This window comes from Hemitrygon akajei, chromosome 13 (genome assembly GCF_048418815.1).
Source record: "Hemitrygon akajei chromosome 13, sHemAka1.3, whole genome shotgun sequence".
NCBI lineage: Eukaryota > Metazoa > Chordata > Chondrichthyes > Myliobatiformes > Dasyatidae > Hemitrygon > Hemitrygon akajei.
In genome coordinates, this window is record NC_133136.1 from 40,416,841 (window position 1) to 40,441,878 (window position 25,038).

Genomic DNA, 25,038 nt, shown 5'->3' on the forward strand with positions numbered 1-25,038 from the left:
AACATTGAAATGTAAATGGCAGTAAAGAAGCTCGTAAACTCTAAACAGCATTTTCATTAATGTTTCCATCATTGGAGACAGGTGATTCTTCCACTGGCAGAGATGAGAATCACTGATAAAAACTTGTACATTTCTTTGTTTCACTGTCTCTGCATATGAAGGAAACTTAGCCTAGTAATCTTGAGAAATTCTAAAATCACAGCAAGTGCTTGGTTAGTATGAATCCTATTTAAATAAGCTTTTTATAGATTTCTAAATGCAATAATATACTATTCAACTTGGTGCACTGTATTCTGGAAGAGGGAAGAAGGAATGTAAAAGAATGACCATTTTTTGAGTCATGTTTATAATAGACAAGTGAAGGTGCTCCAGACTGTTCTATTTTGTTTGTTTGAGGGTATTTTAATTATTGGGAGAATTCCTATTGTGTTTAAAGTTCTACTTTAGTCTGCAATGTTGCTTATTTAGTTTCTTAGTTTATGGTATTACTTTCACAGATAACTAATTAATTTTATTAGTAACTTTGTAATGCTGTAACTATGACTAGGCCAATGTCGTCACCAACAAATTTAGTATTAGTTCTTGTTGTCATAGCTTCATATTTATTTTTTATTTTGCGTTGTAACACCATGGCTTACCTTTTGAATTGTACAATTATGGGGATAAGATACATAATGCTGTACATGACCTATTAAACTTTCTTTTTATCTTTGCCCTGAAAGCTGTCCATAATTCTGCAGTAAGTGTCACAGCACATACAGTGTCATCTCATAATAGTAATGCTTTTGATGGAGATAGGCAAACCTTGTCATTAGTTTAAGCATGATTCTTTCTTTAGTCAGTGAAAAATTGTCATTTTCTATTATAACTATTTTATTCAATTTACAAAAAAGTAAAATAGCTTGATTTGAAAAGCACAGAATATAAACTTGAGTGTTTGAACAACACACTCAAAATGCTGGTGGAAAACAGCATATCAGGCAGCATCTATAAAGAGAAGCACTATTGACGTTTTGGGCCGAGACCCTTCGTCAGGACTAACTGAAGGGAAAGATACTAAGAGAACCTATTTATAATGTGTTCAGGTATTACTCTCGCTTGGGGCAATGTATTATTTATCCAACATTCTTTTCACACAAATAATTGATAGGTTTATGTGGAACTTACTTATTTTCCTGTGAGAAAAGCTTGACACATGCTGTGTGCCCACAGTACATTGCATATGTTAAAGGAGTGTTTTCATTGATGTCTCTTGGACTGCTGTCTACGCCGAGCTGTATCAAAGACCGTACACAGTCTGCCTTCCCTGCAGCAGCAGCCCAATGAAGTGGTGTCCTAGGGAAATGAAGTACATCAAGAAGGCAACAATTTTACCTCTGAATGGATAATAAGATACCTAGTACCTTGAACAATGATGAATATTTGACCAGATGCTTCAATATGAGATACAGTATGTGAAAGCCAAGTGGTGAAATTTACATAAGAGATCTGAGGATAACAAAAGATTACAAGGCATACATTTTCCCTATTTATCTAGAAACTCTGAATCACTTTTCTGAAAACTGAAGGAGATTCTCAATGTCTGGAACTTGAAGCTGGCATTCAGCTTTTTGGCCAGCATATGAAAAGCATAATATGCATTAGAGCTATTTGAATTGGTTTAGAGGTTTAAGGCAGATAATCAGCACTGGATCCTTGCTGCTTTTCCTGCTTTGTGTATAACTGAGGCATTTTTGAGAACCTGCAAAATGTCAGATCAAATCATCGAGAAAAGCAACAGAAGTGTTTATTTGTCTCATATACTGTACACAAAATAGCATTAGCAGCAGTAATTTGACTGTATACATTTGAGGAGAATAAAGTAATTTGAAATGTACATTGTAAGCTCAGGAAACATCTATTTTTGAATCAATAAATCATAATCTGCTTTTGCGTAAAGCTGGAAAATTATCCTAAACTTTATCATGCACCAAACAGAACGTCTAGTCATTTGCTCTTTATGGACTCTTCTTCTGCATTAGTAAAAAGCTATGTTTAGTGACATATAACAGTAACCTAGATTTGAAAATAATCAAATGTTAAGAACTTTAGAATTGTCTGAGAACATGATAGGAAACCATTTTCTTTATTAAAGTATTATTTATTATTTGCTGAAACAGGCACTAAAGGTCCATTTATGAAGTTATAATCCTGTCCAGATTTTTGTTCATCATCTTGCTTTCTATTTTCCAAATACTCGTATCTTGGAGACTGAGACAATATGTCTCTTGACATCTATATTTTGATTCCTTATATCTCTTGAACTATATGCTAGCAAATGAGCAAAGGCCAATTCTCTTTTTTTTCTGCATCAAAGCAGACAAAGTAATTCTGCATAGCTGCCTGGTATTTACAGTAAGGGACATCAAGGCACTTTCCTTCTTGTATATGATTTTACCCTAGTCTGTAAATACTATTCCTCTAATTCTTATAATCTTACAATACTACATAACTGAGTTAAGCTTTAATTTAGTTAATACCTTATTATAATGCATTATTATACCAATATAATTAATTATACAGTTGAATTACATTTCAGCATTAAGTTTGGTTAATATTAAAATTAGCTAGGCTCTATTGTAATAAGATAATTTTTTATATTGTACCTTTTGTGACAAAAGGGTGTCCCAAAGTGCTTCATAGCTAATAAATAGTTTTAAGTGTAGTAACCATTGTAATGTATGATTTTCACCCTGCAACATTCACAAATGTGAAGAGTTGATCTATTTTTGGGATGTTGGTTGAAGGGTAACTATAATTGGGCCACCAGGAGAACTTCCCCTCTTATTCTTATAATAATGCAGTGAAATTTTTTATGTCAGTCTAACAGGGCAGAAGGGGTACAGTAGAATGTTGTATCCAAAGGAAGCTGCCTTCAATGAGCAACACTGAAGATTTAGGTGAATTTGTACTTGCATTTGAAGTTGGTCCTGAACCAACAACCTTCTAATTTTAGGGACGAGACTAGTACTACAGAGCTAAGTTTGGTATTATGTCCTTAACATCAATGAAGGGAAATGGGTATATCCTATTTTATTTTTACAGCGCAAACAGGCTCTTCTGCCTACCGAGCAGCGCTGCTCAGCAGCCCACTGATTTAAACCAAGCCTAATCACAGGGCATTGATAATGACCCATTAACCAACTAACCGGTACCGCTTTGGGCTGTGGGAACCCCCCCCCCCCCCCACCGCCACGCATACACACAAGAAGAATGCACCAAATTTTCTTACTTCGAACTCTGACACCCTGAGCTGTAATATGAGGGGTGATTGATAAGTTCGTGGCCTAAGGCAGAAGGAGTCAATTTTAGAAAACCTAGCACATTTATTTTTCGACATTGTCCCCTGCTACATTTACACACTTAGTCCAGTGGTCATAGAGCATACGGATCTTGGACATCCAGAAAGTGTCCACAACAGGGGTGATTGATAAATTCATGGCCTAAGGTAGAAGGAGATGAGTTATACAGCTCTCATTGCATGCACATGCAGTTCAATTCTTGAGTGATTATGCAGAAAGTTTGAAGTTAATAACATCTCCTTCTACCTTAGGCCACAAACTTATCAATCACCCCGATGAGTTATTAACTTCAAACTTTCTGTATAATCACTCAAAGAGTTGAACTGCATGTGCATGTAATGAGAGCTGTATAACTCATCTCCTTCTACCTTAGGCCACAAACTTATCAATCACCCATGCTGTGGACACTTTCTGGAGGTCCAAGATCTGTATGCTCCATGACTGCTGTACTAGGTGTGTAAATGTAGGAGGGGACTATGTTGAAAAATAAATGTGCTGGGTTTTCTAAAATTGACTCCTTCTACTTTAGGCCATGAACGTATCAATCACCCCTCATAGCACTTACCATAGCATGCATGTAAGCTTCAAAGCCAAGATAACCATACCTCCCAATGAATTTTACTGTAATTTGCACTTGAGTCCTCACTGAATTTATACTCATCATCCAGTGTAGCAAAATGTTGCTGTATTTGGGGACCTGGGGTACCAGCAAAGAATGATGGGAAGCAAAGGAGATTTAAAGAAGATGTGACCACCCTGAAATAAGAAGCCCAAACCTTAATCCCTAAAAGCAAAGTTCCTGTGAGTGTCTTGTTTGATAGCTAACCAGTTGGACCCATTAGGAATATATCATCCTTATGCTATTTCTTTCATTTTCTCTCACCTGTTACCTGTGTGGTTTCTATAAGATGGGACAAGTGAATATCAGGACACGTGCATTAGAATGCCTTTGAATAAATAACTACATGAGCCCATTTCAGAAAACCTGCTTCAAAGCAACCTTAACATGGAAAAACATTCTCTTACATAATGTTTTTGATTTTGGTTAAATGTAACATAAAATTTATAAAAAGATGTTTGCTTCTCAAAGTATTGCAAATAGTCTTCTGGTTTTATATCACAATGAATTTAATACATGTTTGTTAATTATAGGGCATTGTACATCACAGTTTGATTTAATCCTGCATAGGAAAGGCAAAAGAGTGGTAATAGTTCAGGTGATGTTGAAATGTTTTATTGACTTCTGGGATAGTTGAAGCTTATGTACCATTAGATGCATGTTAATTAACTATTGTACTGATAAAGTTTTACCACACTACTCTTTATCTGAGGCATGTCTTTTACAGAATACAGAATCAAAAGATATTAATAGGATTGGAAATGGTACCTGTCATCCACATCGAGTGATTGCAAATTGCATTCTGGTATCCTTGCAAGTTCGTAGATGATATCGCTGTATCCAGCAGCTGCTGCTATATGAACGCTAGTCTTTCCATTTTCATCATCATAGTTTATTATGGATGGGGTCAGGTGATGATCCAAAATGATAGAGGTCATGACTCTATTCCCACTCTGGTGAAAAGCACAGAGGATTAATATTATTCTAACATTCAATGCTGATGACAGTCTTCAATTTTCTTATATCATGAGCTGAGGAAACTTCAATTGAGTGGTAATGAAAAGAAGTATTTTGTGTTGAGTAACATGCTGGACTGATGTCATTCAGAAATTGGCACAGTCAGTTATAATGCTTTCATTATGAAAATTTCACATTATTGCTAATAATGTACCCGATAGTTGTTTAGGGTTGAGCTTAGAAGTAAAAGAAAATCAACAGCTGCTACATTACAATAACTGCCTATTTAGTACCAGTGACTTTAGTGCAAAAACATTCAATTGATTTTGAAGTCATTTTGGACGTTCTGAAAGTCATTTGCTTTATGATAAGCAAATTCATTTTCACAGGACATGAGCATAAATTTGGATGAATATGAAGTTTTATCTTTGCTATAAAAAACAGAAAGGCAGAATTTTACTTAAACTGTTAAAAGTTGGGAAATGATGATAGAGTCATTGAGTTATATACTGTATGCAGCACAGAAACAGGCCCTTCCGCTCAACTCATCCATAGCCAACAAATTGCCAAATTGAACATCTCATTTGGCTGCATTTGGCCCATATCCTGCTAAACCTACCCTATCTATGTACTTGTCCAAAGGTCAAAGAAAAGTCAAAGATGTAGAAAAAATATCTGGATATCCTTATGCACCAGTCGCAAAAAGCAATCAGGCAGGCAGGTTCAGGAAGCATTTAAGAAGGCTGATAAGTTTCATAAAGCTTCATAATGAGTATGTTGACTTCATTATAACAGGACTTGAATATATGAGCAAAGATTCCTAACACAATTATGCAGGACCTTGGTGAGACTATATCTGGAGTATCTTGTGTCCACCTTATCAAAGAAAGGATATTCATGTCCTGGATGATTACAACAAATGTTCACTATCTTAATTTCTGGGATATCAGGGATGTTAAATGAGAATCAATTGGATTGATACATTCACTTGAGTTAAAAATAATGAAAAGGGATCACGTTGAAATGTATAAAGTTCTAGATACTTGATGCAGGTCAGATATTTCAGCAGGCTGGTAGGTCTATAACTAGGGTTCACAGTCTTATTGATACAGAAAAAGAATTTAAAACTGAGTTAAGGAGAAACTTCATCCCTCAAAGGGCAGAATTCTCTGCTACAGAATGTTGTGAAGGTCAAGTTGCAGAAGTTATCAAAGATGGAAATAGATTTCTAGCTACAAAAGTTATTAATGGGTAAAGAGAGAGAGCAGGATGGCTCAAAGCTCAAACATGATCATATTCAATGGCAAAACATGCTCTAAGTTAACTCTGCTTTAAATTTTCCATGCTTTTTATGACTTTAATCCTCATTAAATATGTTAATGTAACCTTGCTTGTCATTCTTAAGTAAGGCTGACTTAATTCTGATAGGAGCAAGGTAATGCCCTTTGGGAATATGAGTAAGGTTAGGATGTACACAATGAATGATAGTGCCTTTGGAAACAGCGGGACGTCGGTGTACAAGTCCGAGGATCGTGGAAGGTGATGGAAGAAAGTGGTAAAGAAAGCATATAGGATACTTGCCTTCATTAGCAGAGGTGTAGAATTGTAAGAGAGGTTATAGTGTAACTTTTTAAAATATTTGTTAAGCCACATCTGAAGTACTTTATACACTTCTGTTTGCCACACTATAGGAAGGACAAGATTGAACTGCAAATGGTGCAGAAGAGTTTCATCAAGATTTTGCCTACAATGCAACATTTCAGTTATGATGAGAGACTGGATAGGTTGGTTTTGCTTCTCTTGGAGTGGAGAAGGCCAAGGATACCCTAATAGTACTTTACAGAATTATGAGGACTGTGGGAAACTTTTGTTGGGATTGTGATAATAGATTGTGGGAAACTTTTCTCCTAAGCAGAGGTTTCTAAAAGTAAGGGCATAGGCATAGGATAAGAGATGTTGAGGTAATCTGAAGAATTGGTATTCTAACTGGGTGCATCACTGTCTGGTATGGAGGTGCCACTGCACAGGATCGGAAAAAGCTGCAGCAAGTTGTAAACTCAGCCAGTTCCATCAAGGGCACTAGCCTCCCCAGCATCCAGGACACCTTCTAAAGGCGATGTTTTTTTAAAGGTGGCATCCATCATTAAGGAACCCCATCACCCAGGACATGCCCTCCTCACATTGTTCCCATCAAGGAAGACGTACAGGAGCCTGAAGACACACACTCAATGTTTCAGGAGCAGCTTCTTCCCCTCCACCATCAGATTTCTGAATGGACAATGAACCCATGAACACAAACTCAGTAATTTTTTCCCTCTCTGTTTGTACCACTTATTTAATTTTTAAAAATATACATTGTAATTTATAGTTTTTATTCTTATGTACTGCAATGTGCTGCTGCCAAAAAACAACAAATTCCATAACATATGCCAGTGATATTAAACCTGATTCTGATTCTAAACTCTTTCATTCAAAGACAGGTAGAATTTGGAACCTTTTGTCACAGCGGGTAGTGGAGGTAGGGACTCTGAATACTTAAGTAGTAACAAGATGAGGCTATACACTAAGTCCTGGTAAGTGAAATGTATAGATAGCTGCTTGTCAGCATGGACTTGGTGAATTGAAGAGCCTTTTTTCTGAACTGTATACCTCTATAAATCCTACAAAACCCTGGGATTAAAGTAAGGTATTCATAATGCATGAAAAGATAATAAATATTCATGTATTTTACTATTTTCAGGTTACCTTTGCACCACAATTAGATTATCTCACTCAGTTCTCTCAACAACTATCTGGCACATGTGCTTAAAGTAATAGATCCTAAGCTCGATTTCTTCCCAGTGAGTATAACTTTGGAGCAAAGCCCTGTTTTTGGCTAGATATTTGTTTACATATGCTTAAATTCTGGAAACCAGGATGTGTTCGTGCATGTGTCCCGCTATGTTTCTGTAAATTCTCTAAATCTTCACGGGAAAATGTAATTAACTGTTATAGTTGGAAACTTTGCTTATTACCTCAGAACTAGATGACTCTAACAGGAGAACCTTTCATACAGTTAATTGTGTCTTCTGCTTGTCGGACTAGTCTTGGATCTCTGTTCTTTTCTGATTATTGGGGGTTCTTCTGGGGGTCAAGAATGGCCAGGAGTATTAATTCTTAACAATCATTTATTTTAAAGTTTACAGACATTTGAAACTAGGTGAAGAGCTGAGAAGCAAAGCAGAAATTCATTGAAAAGCAAAGATGAAGAAAAAGAAAAAAAACAACGCCTCTAAAAAAGCCTTTACCTTTAGCATCCAGGTAACAGAATCTCCTTAGATAAGAATAAACCAATCAATGGTTGCACAATTACATCACGTGGGTAATGTGCTAACACTTAGCCAATGAGAAACTGAGAAAGGTGATAAACTGTTCTGTAACTTTAATACTGCTTTCTGCCAATAAGTGGGGACTAACACCACATACTGTAAAAAATACACGAGTTTGTTAAAAAAGTATAAACTATGACATTAATTCATCTGATATAAAAAGTATTAAAAATACATTGGATTCCAACACTAGTGGCCCAGGGCAGTCATATCAAAGGTGTTCTGACCAAGTTCTGGGATTTATGACAAGGTCTGTCAGCTTATGGATTTGGAATCTATTCCACTACATGTACATCATGAATTTCAAAGGCTATTTTTACTGCCTCTGGAAACTGAAAGCCTTAAATTAATTATATGATAGTCAATGTCTTTTAATTTGTGGATTGAACAAATAGTGTGATATCTCCATTAAAACAATAGACTAAACACTCCATTTGAATGTACTATGCAGATGTTCATACCACAGGCAGATTGTTGCCTTTTGTCTGGGCAGAAATCAGTCTTGGCAGTAATCTGCTGGATCAGATCATTTACTTATTAAAGTGCAGAATGATCTTTCTTCTTTCAGTTAAATAAAGGTCAAGTGGGCTTCATAATGAGTTTCTAATCCATCAGACTATAAAGGTCACATGATCTACTAATTATAGTAGTTTTTGGTTTGCTTAATTTTAAGAACCATGTAACAGGGAGTTCACTTTGGTGTACTCTGGTAAATAATTAATTCTACTGCATCCAATTGCTTGAAACTCTGCAAATACAATATTAAATATTATTAGTAAAAAAGAATCTAGGTCAACTCTATTAAAATGAGAGAAGATGTCACTCTACTGGAAAGATAAGAATATGATTTGAAAATATTTCTTCTCAGAATAATTAAATATCTATTGTGCCATCCATTTTTACAGCAGCTGTAAATTATTGCAGGCAGTTTATTCATTGCAAAGAGAATTTTTTTTTCCAAGCCACACAAATAATGATCTGTGATGAATTTCTTAGTTTGACTAATAAGCTGTATTTCAGTAATAAGTATTGTGTCATCCATCTCTACTCATACAGTGAGTGGAAAGTTATGTATATTTTCACCCTATGTTTGTATGTTCATTTATTGACTATTATTCTAAAGAACAAGCTCTCCTTGAACATTTTCTCAATCCTACTCAGCTAGAGGACACTAATGTCAGTGTTAATATTCCTACCTAGAAGCAGCTGAGAACAAAACATAACTTAAGATCTTGCTAACACGAGGAAATCTGCAGATGCTGGAAATTCAAACAACAACACACACAAAATGCTGGTGGAACACAGCAGGCCAGGCAGCATCTATAGGAGAAGCACTGTCGATGTTTCGGGCCGAGACCCTTCGTCAGGACTAACTGAAAGGAAAGATAGTAAAAGATTTGAAAGTAGTGGGGGGAGGGGGAAATGCAAAATGATAGGAGAAGACCAGAGGGGGTGGGATGAAGCCAAGAGCTGGAAAGGTGATTGGCAAAAGTGATACAGAGCTGGAGAAGGGAAAGGATCATGGGATGGGAGGCCTTGGGAGAAAGAAAGGTGGGGGGGAGCACCAGAGGGAGATGGAGAACAGGCAAACAACTAAATATGTCAGGGATGGGGTAAGAAGGGGAGGAGGGGCATTAACGGAAGTTAGAGAAGTCAATGTTCATGCCATCAGGTTGGAGTCTACCCAGCCAGTATATAAGGTGTTGTTCCTCCAACCTGAGTTTGGATTCATTTTGACAGTAGAGGAGGCCATGGAATTACATCGACGACTGCATTGGCGCTGCCTCCTGCACGCATGCTGAGCTCGTCGACTTCATTAACTTTGCCTTCAACTTTCACCCTGCCCTCAAATTCACCTGGTCCATTTCCAACACCTCCCTCCCCTTTCTTGATCGTTCTGTCTCTATCTCTGGAGACGGCCTATCTACTGATATCTACTATAAGCCTACAGACTCTCACAGCTACCTGGACTATTCCTCTTCCCACCCTGTCTCTTGCAAAAATGCTATCCCCTTCTCACAATTCCTCCGTCTCCACCGCATCTGCTCTCAGGATGAGGCTTTTCATTCCAGGACAAAGGAGATGTCTTCCTTTTTTAAACAAAGGGGCTTCCCTTCGTCCACCATCAACTCTGCTCTCAAACGCATCTCTCCCATTTCCTGCACATCTGCCCTCACCCCATCCACCCGCCACCCCACTCGGGATAGGGTTCCCCTTGTCCTTACCTACCACCCCACCAGCCTCCAGGTCCAACGTATAATTCTCCGTAACTTTCGCCACCTCCAACGGGATCCCACTACCAAGCACATCTTTCCCTCCACCCCTCTTTCTGCTTTTTGCAGGGATCGCTCCCTACGCGACTCCCTAGTCCACTCGTCCCCTCCATCCCTTCCCACCGATCTCCCTCCTGGCACTTATCCTTGTAAACGGAACAAGTGCAAACCCACCCTTACACTTCCTCCCTCACCACCATTCAGGGCCCCAGACAGTCCTTCCAGGTGAGGTGACACTTCAACTGTGAGTCGGCTGGTGTGGTATACTGCGTCCGGTGCTCCTGGTGTGGCCTTTTATATATTGGTGAAACCCGACGCAGACTGGGAGACCGTTTCGCTGAACACCTATGCTCGGTCCGCCAGAGAAAGCAGGATCTCCCAGTGGCCACACATTTTAATTCCACGTCCCATTCCCATTCTGATATGTCTATCCATGGCCTCCTCTACTGTCAAAATGAATCCAAACTCAGGTTGGAGGAACAACACCTTATATACCGGCTGGGTAGCCCCCAACCTGATGGCATGAACATTGACTTCTCTAACTTCCGTTAATGCCCTTCCTCCCCTTCTTACCCCATCCCTGACATATTTAGTTGTTTGCCTGTTCTCCATCTCCCTCTGGTGCTCCCCCCCACCTTTCTTTCTCCTGAGACCTCTCGTCCCATGATCCTTTCCCTTCTCCAGCTCTGTATCACTTTCGCCTATCACCTTTCCAGCTCTTGGCTTCATCCCACCCCCTCCGGTCTTCTCCTATCATTTTGCATTTCCCCCTCCCCCCACTACTTTCAAATCTCTTACTATCTTTCCTTTCGGTTAGTCCTGACGAAGGGTCTTGGCCCGAAACGTCGACAGTGCTTCTCCTATAGATGCTGCCTGGCCTGCTGTGTTCCACCAGCATTTTGTGTGTGTTGTTGTCTTAAGATCTTGCTGGTCTTTTTTGTTAACTACCAGATTATACTTCTTAACCCTTTCAGATCATACTATTTAAGCCGTCAGCAACCAATTCAAGTAACTGAATTTGTTTTAGCGATATAATCTTACCTGCACTGCCCAATGAAGGACTGTTTTAAAGTCTTTATCAACCAATGTTGGGTCAGCTCCTTTTTGCAGTAAAGCCTGGACATGTTGCGGCCGGTTATGAAAAGCAGCCCAATGGAGTGGGGTCATTCCCTTGAGTATTAAGACATAGGGATTAAAAATTAGTAATAAAATTTTACATTGGTGTGTGTGCTAGAACTTTTTTTAAAAAACATGCCCGAAAATATGATTGTGCTGTTATAGTTGTTATGTAGCTTTAACATAATGAAGACTGAACAGTGTTGTCAACTTTAAAATGAAGATCAAGATTCCAAAGTCTAGCATGTTTGTGTAATAACTTTACAACAGTTTTTCTTGAAATAGTATATGAGGATCAGAATATTCAGGAATTTAATCTTGAGATGCTATTTTTCAGATATTTTTGAACATTCAAGCAGTAAGACAAATTGTGAGATGGTAAAGGTAAAAATATTGCACAGGAGGTTGATGGTCAATTGTTATTGGACTTCAGGCAGCATTACTTTTCCCCACCTGAAAAATACTACTAGAACAAATTAAGCAGCCTTTTGTTTAGTATCTCTGCTCAATTATTTATCTGGACCATAATTGTATTTCAGTGTTAATAAGGTGAAGTTGATATGGCAAAAGAAATAAATAAGCTTTGGAACAATAAACTAAGTGGACAGTTTGACTAGAATTGTTTCATACAATGGGTGAGGGTTGGAATGAATGTCCAGTGGCTTGCTCAAAGTTGATGCCACTGTCACTTTAAGCTGGCAAGATATGTAGTTATTAAAACTCATGAGAACTGAAGTAGTGAATAATGTGTTTTCAAGCACTAAATATCCTGGATGAGTCAAAATCATAATTTGTGCAAATACCATTCCTCTTTTTAATGTATTTTTTGTAGAATTTGTATCCTCTAATTTTCTGAATGGTGTCCTAATCTCACCGATTAATTTATAGAAGATATAATATAAACTATGCCTTGAATGCTTTCTCAAAGCACTCTTTGAGTCACCTGCTTAATTTACAATCAGAGATTTAGACATTTCAGGATTTTAACATTGTTCACATGGCCCAATATGGTATTGATAACTTTCAGACATTTATTCAAACTATGAATTCAACAAGTTAAAAACAAAGCATATTTCACTCACTTCATTGTCTTGGTGATTTATTTCACACATAGTGGTTTTCTGCAACAGTAGGGCCAGGAGTCTACAACAAATGAAGATAGTTTTTAACAAATTTTTATAATGGTTAGTAATATATGGCAAAATTATTTGTTAATTAGTAGATTATAGGGGCATCATTCCTTATAATTCAAGGAAATGGGGTTACTGTACCTTTTTTTTATAAAAACCTTTCCTAGTTTTTTTTTTAACCTCTGATACTACTAATGTTCCTGTGTTTTGCAGGAACAGGGGCACCTAACTAGCACATTTTCTAGACATAAAACTGTTCTGTTTTTGTAATCAATGTTGTTTTTTTAAAAAAAGCAAATGCACAGACATTGGATTTTCCGATTTAGATGTTGGCAAAAGCTTCTTTAAGAGTGCTTTAAGAGTGCGGAGCTTATCTAATCAACCACAGTAGCAATATGATAAGAGAGGAAAATCAAGCCCTTTATAGCAATTTCTGACTGGATTTAGGAATAGAGCTTCCACTCTATTCCATACCATAGAAACATAGAAAATAGGTGCAGGAGTAGGCCATTTGGCCCTTCGAGCCAGCACCGCCATTCAGTATGATCATGGCTGATCATCCAACTCAGAACCCCGTACCTGTTTTCTCTCCATACCCCCGATCCCTTTAGCCACAAAGGCCATATCTAACTCCCTCTTAAATATAGCCAATGAACTGGCCTCAACTGTTTCCTGTGGCAGGGAATTCCACAGATTCACCACTCTCTGTGTGAAGAAGTTCTTCCTCATCTCGGTCCTAAAAAGCTCCCCCTTTATCCTTAAACTGTGCCCCCTCGTTCTGCACTTCCCCAACATCGGGAACAATCTTCCTGCATCTAGCCTGTCCAATCCCTTTAGAATTTTATATGTTTCAATAAGATACCCCCTCAATTTTCTAAATTCCAGCGAGTATAAGCCTAGTCGATCCAGTCTTTCTTCATATGAAAGCCCTGCCATCCCAGGAATCAATCTGGTGAACCTTCTTTGTACTCCCTCTATGGCAAGAATGTCTTTCCTCAGATTAGGGGACCAAAACTGCACACAATACTCCAGGTGTGGTCTCACCAAGGCCTTGTACAACTGCAGTAGAACCTCCCTGCTCCTGTACTTGAATCTTCTTGCTATGAATGCCAACATACCATTCGCCTTTTTCACCGCCTGCTGTACCTGCATGCCTACTTTCAATGACTGGAGTACAATGTACCATGAAATGCAGCATTACTTCTATCTATCGATCTTTCCTATTGCCAAAATTCAGAAGCTATGTTTACTTACTAGACTGGAGAGCCAATCTAGTCTTAACAGTATGGGTGATTTTTTATGATTCTTCTGGAAGTCACTTTCTGAAAGTCACATTGGAAAGTAGCACTATACGCTAGAACTTTACTAGTGACAGTCATGCAACTTTGGTTGCTATATACCTAAAAATAGATTTTGTTCATACCCCTGGAAGTCACAGAGTTTGTAGTAAATGCAGGTGTTGCTGCTAGTGCTGCAGCAAACCTACTCACCCTACACTGCAGCATTCAATGCTACCATCCCCTCAAAAGTATCAGTAGTATTTCAAGACCTTGACCTCAACACCTCCTTGTGCAATTAGATTCTCGATTTCACCACTGCAGACGCCAGTCAGTTTGGATTGGTAACAATATCTCCTCCACAATCTCCATCAACGCAGGTGCACCACCAGCCTGTGTACTCAGTCCCTGCTCTACTCGCTCTACACTTGAGACTGTGTGGCTAAGCACAGCTCCAATGCCACTTTTAAGTTTGCTGATGACACAACTGTCATTGGTCACATCAAAGGTGGTGAAGAAAAAGCACATAGGAGGGAGATCTGGCTGAGTGGTGCCACAGCAACAACCTCTCACTCAATGTCAGCAAGACCAAGGAGCCGATGATAGACTTCAGGAGGAAGAATCCAGAGGTCCATGTGCTAGTCCTCATCGGGGGATCTTCAGTGGAGAGGGTCAGCAACTTTAAATTCCTCAATGTTATCATTTCAGAGCCCTGTCCTGGGCCAGCACGTAAGTGCAATTATGAAGAAAACATAGCAGTGCCTCTACTTCCTCAGTAGTTTGTGAAGATTCAGCATGACATCTCAAACCTTGACGAACTTCTATAGATTTGTGGTGGAGACTAAAATGACTGGCTGCATCACAGCCTGGTATGGAATCACCAATGCCCTTGAATGGAAAATCCTACAAAAAGTAGTAGATATGGCCGAGTCCATCACGGGTAAAGCCCTCTGCACTTTTGAGCACATCTACATGGAGCGCTATTGCAGGAAAGTAGCATCCATCGTCATGGACCCCCATCACCCAAGTCATGCTCTCTACTTGCTGCTGCCATCGGGTAGAAGGTACAGGAGCCTCAGGACTCACTCCACCAGGTTCAGGAACTGTTGAACATAAAGCATCTGTACCAGAGGGGATAACTTCACTCGTCTCATTACTGAACTGTTCCCACAACCTAAGGCTCACTTTCAAGGACTCCTCATCTCATGTACTCAATATTTTATTGCTTATTTGTTATTATTATTTTAGTTCTTTTTGTATTTGCACAGTTTGTTGTCTTTTGCACACTGGTTGTCCACACGGTGCGGTTTTTCATTGATTGTATTATGGTTATTGCTGTATACAGTAACATATGCTTTATATACTTCGATAATAAATTTATTTTGAACTTTCAGCAGTCTGATAGTCCTAAATCTTGTCCGTACACTTCTTCCCAATTCATTTAGGAAGACCCAGCTGTGTTCTTCTGGCACATGATCAGCTCCTTCACATATTTTTGGTGAAAGGCTCAAGATTTTGTGTGACCTACTGCAGGCTAGCTTTAGCTGCATAGGCCTGATAAAGAGGAGGATTTAGGCAATAGAACTGCAGTCAAGCCAGGAAAGAAAGCTGCACCAGTTTTTGTTCATTTACATTTTAAGAAAGCAAAGCTTTTAAACATGGGCAGATAAATTATTGTAGAACAAGTGGAGGCTATCTCAAAGTTCAAAGTAGATTTATTATCAAAGTACATATATGACGCCATATACAACCCTGAGATTCATTTTCTTGTGGGCATAACAAATCCATAGAAGAATAATAACCATAATAGAATCCATGGAAGACCGCACTGAACTGGATGGTCAACCAGTGTGCAAAAGACAACAAACTGTTCAAATTCAAAAAGAAAGAAATAATGATAATAAATAAATAAACCATAAATCTCAAGAACATGAGATGACAAAAACTTGAAAGTGATTCCATAGATTGTGGGAAAATTTCACTGATGGGGCAAGGAAGTTGAGTGAAGTTATCCCCTTTGGTTCAAGAGCCTGATGATTGATGGGTAATAACTGTTCCTGAACCTGACAGTGTGAGTCCTGAGGCTGTGGTATCTTCCTTCAGATGGCAGCAGTGAGAAGAGATCATGTCCTGGGTAGTGGCAATCCCTGATAATGGATGCTGCTTTCCTGTAACAACGTTTTATGTAGATGTGCTCAATGTGGGGAGGAATTTAACCGTGATGGACTGAACCATATCCACTACTTTTTGTAGGATTTTCTGTTCAAGGATAGCCAGTCAATATACTCTTCCCTACACGTTTATAGAAATTTGAAAACATTTAGAAGTCATGCCAAATCTTCGCAAACTCCTAAGGAAGTAAAGGTGCTGCCATGCTTTTTGTAATTGCACTTACACGCTGGGCCCAGGATAGGTTCTCCGACATAATAACGTTGAGAAGCTTATAGTTTCTGACCCTCTCCACTTCTGATCTTCTGATGAGGACTAGCTCATGGACCTCTAGTTTCCTCCTTCTGAAGACAATAATCTGCTCCTTGGTCTTGCTGACATTGAGTGAGAGGTTGTTGTTATGGCACCACTCAGACAGATTTTCAATCTTCCTCCTAAATGCTGATTCGTCACCACCTTTGATTTGGCCTATGACAGTAGACTTGAATGTGGCATTGGAGCTGCGCTTAGCTACATAGTCATAAATGTTAAGTGAGTAGAGCAGGGAGTAAGCACACAGCCTTGTGGTGCTCATGCGCTGATGGAGATCATGGAGGAGATGTCATTGCCATTCTGAACTGATTGGAGTCTGCAAGTGAAGAGATCACAGATCCAAATGCACAAGAAGGCATTGAAGCCAAACTTATTGATTAGTTTTGAGGAGATGATGGTATTGAATGCCGAGCTGTAGTCAATAAAGAGCATCCAATGAATGCACCTTTGCTGTCCAGATATTCAGGATTGAATGAAGAGCCAACGAGATGGCATCTGCTGCTCCAGTCGGCAAATTGGAGCAGATCCAAGTCACTTCTCAGGCAGTAATTGATATGTTTCATCACCAGCCTCTCAATACACTTCATCTCTGTGCTTGTAAGTGCCACTGGATGATAGTCATTGAGGCAGGTTACCCGTTACTTCTTTGGCACTGGTATAATTGAAACCAGCTTGAAGCAGGTGGGTCTCTCAGACTGCCAAAGTGAGTGGTTAAAAAACTGAGTGAACACTTCAGCAAGTTGATCAGCACAGGTTTTAAGTACTTGGCCAGATACCCTGACTGTGCTGAATACTTTTCTTGGGTTCACCCTTCTGAAGGCAGCATATGATAAGAGATAAATGCTGCCTCTTGGGTTTGACGCATTGAAGGTAACTGGACACGGCAAAGAATCTTTACCTAAAAAGACCAACATTCTTCAGTGCAAGTCCTACTGAGTTACATTACCTGACATATGCAACTTGATCAAGTTAATCATTCATATATAATGTAGTAATGATGGCACTGATTCTCTACCAAATTTGCCCAAAGTTGCTTATGGCTTTGCAGAATAAAACACTTACTACTGAGGACTGAATGCCTGAAACAATAATTTGTCTTTTCTGCATAAACATTCTGATTGACATCCTGCAAACATTTCTGCTTTCATCAATACCTTTTTTAATTAGGTGCCTGGTTATTTGTTGAACTCAGGATCAGTTTTGTGATTATGAAAGCGACACTGAAATTTCAATATAACAGATAACAAAAAAAATCAAGTGATCTGCTGCAAAATCTGATCAATGCAAAGATCAGTGTAAATTGCAAAGAAAAAATAATGTTTAATATATGGTTTGGAACAGGAGAAAATCAAGCCTCCAGGATGAGAAGTGATAAAAACTAAAAGAAAGTTACAATGATAAAACTAAATAGCATGCAATGTGTTAAATATAATTTTAGATACATTCCGATACTATCAACTTCTTAACATTAGGTCATGATAACCCACATGAGATATCATTTCATTTGGGTGAACATGACCTAATGTTAGACACATTGAAACAAGTTAGCTCAAACTATTCATACTACAAAATCAGTTAAACAAAAGCTAAGTAATACCAAAACTATGATAAGATGAGAAGTCCCATCCAACCTCAGTGGAAAAAACCTGCTTACATTTACCCTATTCATACCCCTGATAAATTTGTATACCTCTATCAAATCTCCCCTCAATCTTCAGCATTCCAAAGAATAAAGTCCTAACCTATTCAATCTTTCCTTAACACTCGGGTCCTCCAGACCTAGCAATATCCTTGTAATTTTCTCTGTACCCTTTCAACCTTATTTACAACTTTTCTGTAGGTAGGTGACTGAAACTGCAAACAACACTCCAAATGAAGCCTCACTGATGTCATATATAACTTTAACATAATATCGCATCTTCTGCACTCATTACTTTGATTAATAAAAGCCAATGTTCCAAAGATTTTCTAATGACCCTGTTTACCCATGACGTCACTTCCAACAAATTATAGACCTGTATTCCCAGATTCCTTTGTTCTGCCACAGTCCTCAGGGCCTTACTATTCATTGCGTAAGACTGGTTTGTACTACTGAAATGAAACACCCTACACATGTCTGCCTTAAATTCCACTTGCCATTTTTCAGCCCATTTTTCCAGCTGATCCAGATCCCGCTACAAGCTATGATAGCCTTCTTCGCTGTCTACTACACCACCAATCTTGGTGTCAACCACAAATTTGCTGATCCAGTTAACCATATTATCATCCAGATAGTTGAGATAGATTACAAACAACAGCAGACCAGCACTACACAAAGTACACTGCAGACGCTGTGGTCAAATCAACACATACAAACAAGCTGGATGAACTCAGCAGGTCGGGCAGCATCCGTTGAAATGAGCAGTCAACGTTTCGGGCCGAGACCCTTCGTCAGCACTGAAGGTCCCCATAAAGAAGGTTGGGGGAGGGTGGAAAACCAATTAGAGGAAAGATCAAGTGGTGGGGGAGGGGAAGCAGGGAGGGGATAGGCAGGAGAGGTGAAAAAGGAATCTAAGGGGAAAGCATTATGGGTAGTAGAAGAAGGCAGAATCATGAAAGAGATGATAGGCAGCTAGAAGAGGAGACAGAGTGAAAGTGGGATGGGGGAAGGGAGAGGGAGGGAATTACCAGAAGTTGGAGAATTCGATGTTCATACCAAGGGGCTGGAGACTACCCAGACGGTATATGTGGCGTTGCTCCTCCAACCTGAGTTTGGCTTCATCATGGCAGTAGAGGAGGCCATGCATGGACATATCCGAATGGGAATGTGAAGCGGAGTTAAGTGGGTGGCAATGGGGAAATCCTGTCTGTTGTGGCAGACGGAGTATAGGTGCTCGATGAAGCGGTCCCCCAATCTGCGTCGGGTCTCGCTGATGTAGAGGAGGCTGCACCGGGAGCACCGAATGTAATAGATTACCCCAACAGACTCACAAGTGAAGTGTTGCCTCTCCTGGAAGGACTGTTTGGGGCCCTGAATGGTGGTAAGAGAGGAGGTGTAGGGACAGGTGTAGCACTTACGCTTGCAGGACAAGTACCAGGTGGGAGATCTGTGGGGAGGGACATGTGGACCAGGCAGTTGTGAAGGGAACGATCCCTGCGAAAAGCAGAGAGGGGTAGAGAGTGAAAGATGTCCTTAGTGGTGGGGTCCTGTTGAAGGTGGCGGAAGTTGCGGAGGATAATGTGCTGGATCCGGAGGCTGGTGGGGTAGTAGGTGAGGACAAGGGGAACACGGTCCCTGTTGTGGTGACGGGAGAATGGGGTGAGGGCCGAAGTGCGGGAAATGGAGATGCGGGTAAGGGCATCGTTGATGACGGCAGAAGGGAAACCACGATTCTTAAAGAAAGAGGACATTTGGGATGTCCTAGAACAGAAAGCCTCATCCTGGGAACAGATGTTGTGGAGACGGAGGAACTGGGAATAGGGAATAGCATTTTTACATTTGGCAGGGTGTGAAGAGGTATAATCAAGGTAGTTATGAGAGTCAGTGGGTTTATAGAAGATGTCAGTGGACAGTCTATCTCCAGAGATGGAGACCGAGAGATCGAGGAAGGGGAGAAAAGTGTCTGAGAAGGACCAAGTGAATTTGAGGGCTGGGTGAAAGTTAGAGGCAAAGTCAATGAAATTGACGAGCTCAGCATGGGTGCAGGAAGCAGCACCAATGTAGCAATGTAGCGAAGGAAAAGTTGGGGAGCAGTACCAGTATAGATTTGGAGCATAGACTGTTCCACATAACCCACGAAGAGGCAGGCATAGCTAGGGCCCATGCGAGTACCCGTAGCTACACCCTTGGTTTGAAGAAAGTGGAAAGAGCCAACAGAGAAGTTATTAAGTGTGAGTACCAGTTCCGCCAACCAGAGGAGTGTGGTGGTGCTGGGGAACTGGTGAGGTCTATTGTCAAGAAAGTAGCGGAGGGCTTTGAGGCCTTCTTGATGGGGAATTGAAGTGTATAAGGATTGGACATCTATGGTGAAAATGAAGCAGTCGGGATCGGGGAATTGGAAGTTATTGAAGAGGTGGAGGGCATGGGATCTATCCCTGATGTAGGTAGGGAGTGACTGAACTATGGGTGACAAAATGGAGTCCAGGTAGGCAGATACAAGTTTGGTGGGGCAGGAGCAGGCCAAAACTATGGGCCTACCAGGACAGTCAGGCTTATGAATCTTGGGGAGGAGGTAAAACTGAGCAGTGCGGGGTGTGGGAATTATGAGTTTTTTGGCTGAGGATGGGAGATCTCCAGAGTTGATAAGGGTGGTGATGGTATGGGAGACAATGGTTTGATGTTTTTTGGTGGGGTCCTGTTCCAGGGGTAAGTAAGAGGAGGTGTCAGAGAGCTGCTGTTTACGGCACCACCTTTGTCTGCGGGTTTGATGGTGAGGTTAGGATTAGTGCGGAGAGAGTGGAGGGCAGTGCATTCAGAGGGAGTGAGGTTGGAACAGGAGAGAAGAGTGGTGAAGTTGAGATGGTTGATGTCTCGGCGACAGTTGGAGATGAAAAGATCAAGTGCAGGTAGAAGGGCCGGTGGGGGTGTCCAGGAGGAGGAAGAGGGTTGAAGACGGGAGAAGGGGTCATCAATAGGGGGAGGGGAATCCTTGTTGAAGTAGTATGCTCGGAGACGTAGGCGACGGAAGAAGAGTTCAGCGTCATGCCGGGCACGGAACTCACTGAGCTGTGGACGGAAGGGGACAAAAGTGAGGCCCTTGCTAAGCACAGGACGCTCTGCCTCAGAGAGGGGAAGCTCAGAGGGGATGGTGAAGACATGGCAAGGGTCGGGGCTGGGGTCAGAGGAGGGTAAAGAGTGGGAGGTCTCAGGAGGGAGGGGGGTTGGGATGTTCAGGGAGAGCAGGCTGAGGGGAGAATGAGGGATCAGAGGAATGGAGGGGAGATGAGGGTTGGAGGGAATGTTGGGAGTTGTGGGGAGGATAGGGGCTAGTAGAGGAATAAGCTGAGTGGTAGGATCCAACAGCAGTAAGAGCGGTCCCGGTCTGGTAGGGTCAGGATCTCAGTCCAGATCCCAGTGACAATCACTAGTCATAGGCCTCCAGTCAGAGAGGCAACCATCTAATACCATTCTCTGGCTTCTCCCACAAAGCCAATGTCTAATCCAATTTACTACCTTATCTGAATGCCAAGCAATTGAACCTTTGCGACCAACCTCCCATGTGGGACCTTGTCAAATGTCTTGCTAAAGTCCATGTAGCAACATCTACTGTCTTGCCTTCATCAATTTTCCTGGTAACTTCTTTGAAAAAATCCATTAGATTGGTTAGACATGAGCTACTATACACAAAGCCATGCTGACCTACCTTAAATCAGTCCATATCTGTCCAAATACTCACAAATCTGGTCCCCCAATAACTTGTCCACTACCGATTGTCAGGCTCACTGGCCTATAATTTCCTGGGTTATTTTTTGAGCCTTTTTTGTGAACAACAGAACAACTTTGGCTATCCTCTCATCCTCTGGTACCTACCTCACCTGTCACTAAGGATGATTTAAATATCTCTGCTTGGGCCCCAGAGATTTCTGCACTTGCTCCCGCAGGGCCTGAGGGAGCACCTGTCAGACCCTGGAGATTTATCCACCTTAATTTGACTCATGACAGCAAACACCTCCTTCCTCCTCTGTAATCTGTACAGGATCCATGAAGTTGATGCTGCTTTGCCTCACTTCTGTACACTCTGTCCATCTCCTGAGTAAATACAGATGCAAAAGTTTATTTTAAGAACTCCACCATCTCTTCTTGCTCCACACATGGATTACCATTCTGATCTTCCAAAGGACCAATTTTGTCCCTTGCAGTTGAAGACGGGAGAAGGGGTCATCAATAGGGGGAGGGGAATCCTTGTTGAAGTAGTACGCTCGGAGATGTAGGCGACGGAAGAAGAGTTCAGCGTCATGCCGGGCACGGAACTCACTGAGGTGAGGACGGAGGGGGACAAAAGTGAGGCTCTTGCTAAGCACAGAATGCTCTGCCTCAGAGAGGAGAAGGTCAGAGGGGATGGTGAAGACATGGGAAGGGTTGGGGCTGGGGTCAGAGGAGGGTAAAGAGTGGGAGGTCTCAGGAGGGAGGGGGGTTGGGATGTTCAGGGAGAGCAGGCTGAGGGGAGAATGAGGGATCAGAGGAATGGAGGGGAGATGAGGGGTGGAGGGAAGGTTGGGAGTCATGGGGAGGATAGGGGCTAGTAGAGGAATAAGCCGAGTGGTAGGATCCTTGCAGTTGTCCCTTGCTCTTCATATATTTGTAGAATCCCTCAGGATTTTTCTTTGCCTTGTCTGTGAGGACTGCCACAAGCCTTTTTTTAAGCCCGCCTGATATCTTTCTTAAGGGTTCTCTTGCATTTCTTGTACTCCATAAGCACCTCATTTGTTCCCATCTACCTAAACCTGCTATACATCTTTTTTTTTCCTTAACCAGGACCTCAATATCTCTTGAAAACCCAGGTCCCCTACTCCTGTTATCTTTTCATTATGTGCATACAAACTTTGTACTCTCAAAATTTCACTTTTGAAGGCCTTCCACTTATCAAGTACACTTTTGCCAGAAAGCAGCCTGTCCCAATCCAGACTTGCAGGATCCTTTCTGATACCATCAGAATTGGCCTTTCTCCAATTTTGAATCTCAACCCATGGACCAGATCTATCTTTTTGCATTTTACTTTTAAATTAAAGGTATTCTGGTCATTAGATGCAAAGTGTTCCCCTACACAAATTTCTGTCACCTGCCATCTCCTTCCCTGTTAGCAGATGAAGTATTGCACACTCTCTTGTTGTAGCTTCTGTGTACTGATTAAGGAAACTTTACTGACACATTTGACAACTTCTATTCCATCTAGTCATTTTACTGTATGGAAGACCCAGTCAATGTAAGGAAAGTTAAGATCATCTACTTTAAGAACCTTATTTCTTGCAACAGTCTGCGATCTCTGCAAATTTGTTCTTCTAAATCCTCAAGAATGTTGGGTGTTCTGTAGTATTGTCCTATTAATGTGGTCAAACTTTTCTTATTTCTCAGTTCCACCCATAATGCTTCTCTAGAGTCAAGTTCTCCAATCTTCCATACAAAATTTGGACTCAAAACTTGGAAGCATGAATGTTGCACATGTTAAATGCTCAAAAATTGATATTTGCATGTTGCATTTTACTTCTAAAATTTAGTTCAAATATTTTAAAATAACATGCATCATTCATGTTCCAAATGTGGCCCATTAGCATTAAGAACATTGAGGGCATGGACAGGTGATAACATTCATTTAGGGGCTACCTGTGAAATTCCAGCACATATGCATTTACGAGTCCAGCAAGCAAAGTTGAAGTGCTATTCCATCCCAGTGGATGAAGATGAAATTACTTCACCAAGCACAGAAGAAGTGGTCTTTTCAACCACTGATACACAAGCCACAGCGATTCGCTCTGGAGAGAGTCATCATACTCCAGGTCAGACGAGAGATAACCCAGGTCAGGTTGCAGACCACAGTACCCAGGTAGATCCTTCGCATGCTGGCGGTGGTGAGGTGGTAGAGAAGAAGAGGAAGGTCAAATGGCCAGCAATGGCAGATGAGAAGGCTTGGCATGTGTTTGATGAGGATATCAGTATGATGTTGGAGAACACTCTCGGGGAACATCAAAGAGAAAGTTGGAAGTGATGGGCGATGTAATGTTGGAAAGTCCAGGTTTGGTGTAGCTGAGTTGAAGAAAGCAAAGCCTACACAGCAACCAAGCAGGTGCCAGAAGGAGATTAGTAGGTTGAGGAGAGAGCTTAGATCGTTGAGACAGAGGTGCAAGGTAGCAAGTGAGGGTGATAAGCCAGGGCTTGCTGATCTCCGAGAGCAGTTTTGAATAAAGTTAGCATCACTCAGTCATGCAGAGTCACAGCGTAAAAAGAGAAAGAAGAGAGAGAAGGCAAGAAAGGCGTTCTTTGAGAACCCTCATCAGTTCACAAAGAGATTGTTTGAACAAAATAAGAGTGGGCAGCTTAACATCTCTCAACAAGAACTTGAGGATCACCTGACAAGCACTTACTCTAACGATCAGCGGGAGGCTCCTTTGCTTGACATTTCTGGGCTTGTGGAGCCTACTGAGCCAGGAGTGAAGTTCGATCTGTCAGAACCCAAACTGGCAGAAGCCGAGCGGTTCATCAAAAAAGCAAGGTCAGGTTCAGTGCCAGGACCTAATGGAGTGCCGTATAAGGTGTTCAAGAAGTGTGAAGAGCTGAGGAAATACTTGTGGAGATTGTTAAAGGTGGTGTGGAGACAAGGTGTTGTTCCTTTGTCATGGAGTGAGGGTGAAGGAGTATACATCCCAAAGGAAGAGATTTCTGTTACATTGAATCAATTCCGACCAATTTTACTCCTGAATGTAGAGGGGGAGATTATGTTTGGCATTCTAGCAGGAGGATTATCTTCATACGTGATAGAGAATGGATTGGTAAATACATCTG

At 40.9% G+C, this 25,038-nt stretch overlaps 1 protein-coding gene across 2 annotated transcripts in view; it reads right to left on the bottom strand.

The window, feature by feature from the left end:
• Positions 1-25,038, bottom strand: part of ankrd55 (ankyrin repeat domain 55) — a 147,805-nt gene that overhangs the window by 15,136 nt on the left and 107,631 nt on the right. For both annotated transcript variants that reach the window (XM_073064457.1, XM_073064458.1), the window contains 4 exons: positions 12,757-12,817; positions 11,600-11,728; positions 4,729-4,913; positions 1,168-1,335 (listed from right to left, as the gene is read on the bottom strand). In XM_073064457.1, the coding sequence (XP_072920558.1) occupies positions 1,168-1,335; positions 4,729-4,913; positions 11,600-11,728; positions 12,757-12,817 (543 nt within the window). The remainder of the gene's footprint in view (positions 1-1,167; positions 1,336-4,728; positions 4,914-11,599; positions 11,729-12,756; positions 12,818-25,038) is intronic.